The 3,000-nt window shown below is 41.4% G+C and overlaps 1 protein-coding gene across 1 annotated transcript; it reads left to right on the top strand.

Moving 5' to 3' along the window:
* Positions 1-1,739: 1,739 nt before the first annotated feature.
* Positions 1,740-2,012, top strand: LOC123521068. The gene has a single exon (XM_045284936.1). The coding sequence runs from the start codon at positions 1,740-1,742 to the stop codon at positions 2,010-2,012; it is 273 nt and encodes a 90-aa protein (XP_045140871.1).
* Positions 2,013-3,000: the final 988 nt, after the last annotated feature.

The raw sequence follows: 3,000 nt of genomic DNA, 5'->3' as shown, positions 1-3,000 counted from the left end.
AAAATGCTAGAACAATTCAAACACACACTATAAAATAAAAAATAGCTATGTGCTCAATGAAATACCCTCACAATACAGAAATCAAGTGCTAGCAGAACTGAATAGAGACACCATCAACTCTACATTGAGAGTAGGAGACTTTCGTATACCACATTTGGTGGATAGAACTACGAGAAAGAAATTCAGCAAAGTCACAGAAGAAATGAATGCTATCAATCAATGACTGCATACACATATACAGAACTCTTCCACCCAAACGGACAATCAGCATTATTTCCCAGTGCACATGAAACATTTTGCAGAAGAAACCAACTATGTTAGACCACAAAACGAGCCTAATAAATTTTAAGATATCATAATACAACAAAGCATCTTACCAAATCACACTATAAAATTAGAAACCAAAAATGGGAAGCTCAATGGAAAAATAAAATCTGTCAAAACAATCATTTCTGCTTTAAACCTACTGAATAATAGAGAATGTGAAACTTAAGAACTCCTTGAATCAAATAATAAAGAAAACATCACAGCAAAATCCTTGGGGCACAGCAAGACCCGTACTCAGAGGGCATGAGTAGATCGAAAGGGAAGAAAGACCCAGAATACTTTAAGCCAACGTTCCAACAATTTGAAAAGGAGCCGCAAACCAAGCCTACAATCACCAGAAAGAGAGAAATAGTAAAGATCAGAGAAGCATCTGGAAGCTAGAGTAGATAAAACAAATAGAAGGGGCAAGGAAGTCAAAGAGCAGAATAGATTTCAAAGGGCAGCTCAAGAAGACAAAGTAAAGTGTTAGGATGAAATGTGCAATGTCCTAGAGTTAGAGAACCGGAAGGTATTCCTCAAGCTGAAAGAACTGAAGAGAATACTCAAGCTTCAAGTTACAATACTGAAGGATTCTATGGATAGATGTTAAATCACTCAGGACTGATCGAAAGGAAATGGAAAGACTATGCCGTCACTGTACCCCCAAAAAAGTTGGTCAATGTTGTCGTTTCAGGAGGTAGCATATAATCAAGATCCTGTGATGCACAAGGATGAAGTTAAGGATGCACTGAAGGCATTGATGAACAACAAGAATCCAGGAAAAGATGGAATACCAACTGACATGTTTCAGCAAATGAGTGTGAGGATGGCGCGGGACCAGGCAGTGTTTCCTTCTGTTGTTCATCGGGCCACTCTGAGGCATAATTGACCTGGCAGAACCAAACAACATGGTTAAATGGTTAAAGAAAAAAGGATCCCGGTGACTCAGAAGTTCACCAAAAGAACAGGATGTAGAAGCCACTAGCCACTCCCTAAGAGAAAGATGAGACAGTGTTTCCATAAAGATTACAACCTTGGAAATGACAGGGCGGTTCTATCTGCCCTTAAAGGGTCAGTATGAATTGGAATGGATTCAACAGCAATGGGCTTGGATTATGCGTAAAGTAGGAGAGGACACACCCTCTCCTTTCCATGGATGGAACCGATGAGAAAGGACTGAAGGTCAAGTTAGGAACCTTCTCTAGGGAGAAGACCAACTTTCTCCAGCCAGAGAAATCTTGGTCTCTCCAACATCCCCAGGCCCCAGGGAGATGTCAAAGTTCTGTTTTATGATGTCTGCTTTTATGCTTCAATGGGTGGGGGAAGCACCCAGATGAACAAACAAAAGCAAAGGGTGGGGCTGCTCACTGTCCTGGGAGGGTTGCATATAGTGTGGTTAGGACCCCACGGGCAGACCACCCGATGGTTTCAACATGAGTAAACTTGCCAGGGAACCAGATGGACCAAACGCAGTTTCACAGCAACCAACTTCGAGCCCGACCACAAAAGGGAAGAAGAAAACCAAGACATCCTGTCGGCCCAAGTCCCCAAGCAGTAACAAGGTGAAGAAGGTACAGAGGAGAATTAAAAGACTGCTTCACGGGAGCTCAAGGAAAAAATCCTCGCAGCGCAGCAGCACAGCTGTCTCAAGCAAGGTGAAGCGACTCAAAAGGGCCAAGAAACTGCGGCCATTGGCGAAGGCGTAACGGGGACTGAAGCCAAAAGCACTCGGGCAAGGACCAACCCACCCTAAAAACATGGCACCACCATGCAAGATTAAACCATTACAAACACGATAGCATCCTAGAACAAAGCGGTAGTGACGGAAATAAAATGCACCGATTCTGTCCCTCCTCGCAGAAAAAAATAAAAAGACTGCAGCCAAAATAGATGAATAAAGCATTAATAATCAGCAAGGCCATGTTTTGCTCTTTGAAAAATTTACTAAATTCAACAAAGAAATGCCAAAACTAACAGTAAAAGATGTAAATATAACATGAGTAAGAATCGGTGACATCCACAACAAACCAACTAGAATACGAAAAATATGAAGAGCCACACTACAACAAATTTTGAAATTTAGAAGAAATGGACTGGTGGCAGTAGCAATACCATGAAGGTAGGGGGAAGGTGAGGGGCGAAGGGGTAGAAAGGGGGAACCGATAGCTATAATCGACCTATAACTCTCCCCCTCTCCAGCGGGACGAACAACAGAAATATGATTTATATTTTTTAAAAGATCAGCCTTCATAAGTGGATCAATTTACATTTGGGTTCTTCTGTTCCATTGGTCAACGGTCTATCGCTGTACCATTACCAGGCTGTTTTGATGACCTGGCTGTGTAGTAGGATTTGCGTTCAGTGCTATGAGGTCTCCTATTTGTCGTTCTTTAGCAGGACTTTGCTTATCCAAGGACTTTCCCCTTTCCATATAAATTTGATCTTTGCTTTCTTTGAAGAATAATGTTGGAATCTGGAATGGGTTGCATTCTACCCGTAGATCATTTGGGGGCGTATTGACATTTTCCACAAGCATGGTCCATTTCTTTTTTTCTCTTTTTTTTAAATAATTTTATTGGGGGCTCTAACAGCTCTTATAACAATCCATGCATCAATTCTATCAAGCACATTTGTACATATGTTGCCATCATCATTTTTAAAACATTTTCTTTCTACTTGAGCCCTTAGTACCAG

Source organism: Echinops telfairi, unplaced genomic scaffold, assembly GCF_000313985.2.
Source record: "Echinops telfairi isolate 266 unplaced genomic scaffold, ASM31398v2 ScPeMD7_5;HRSCAF=22, whole genome shotgun sequence".
Lineage (NCBI taxonomy): Eukaryota > Metazoa > Chordata > Mammalia > Afrosoricida > Tenrecidae > Echinops > Echinops telfairi.
Note: the sequence above shows the minus strand (reverse complement) of the source record. Positions and strands in the feature narration are given on the sequence as shown.

Excerpts from the sequence above, each read along its gene's own strand:
- LOC123521068 (XM_045284936.1), top strand. The coding sequence starts at position 1,740 with ATGAGTAAACTTGCCAGGGAACCAGATGGACCAAACGCAGTTTCACAG.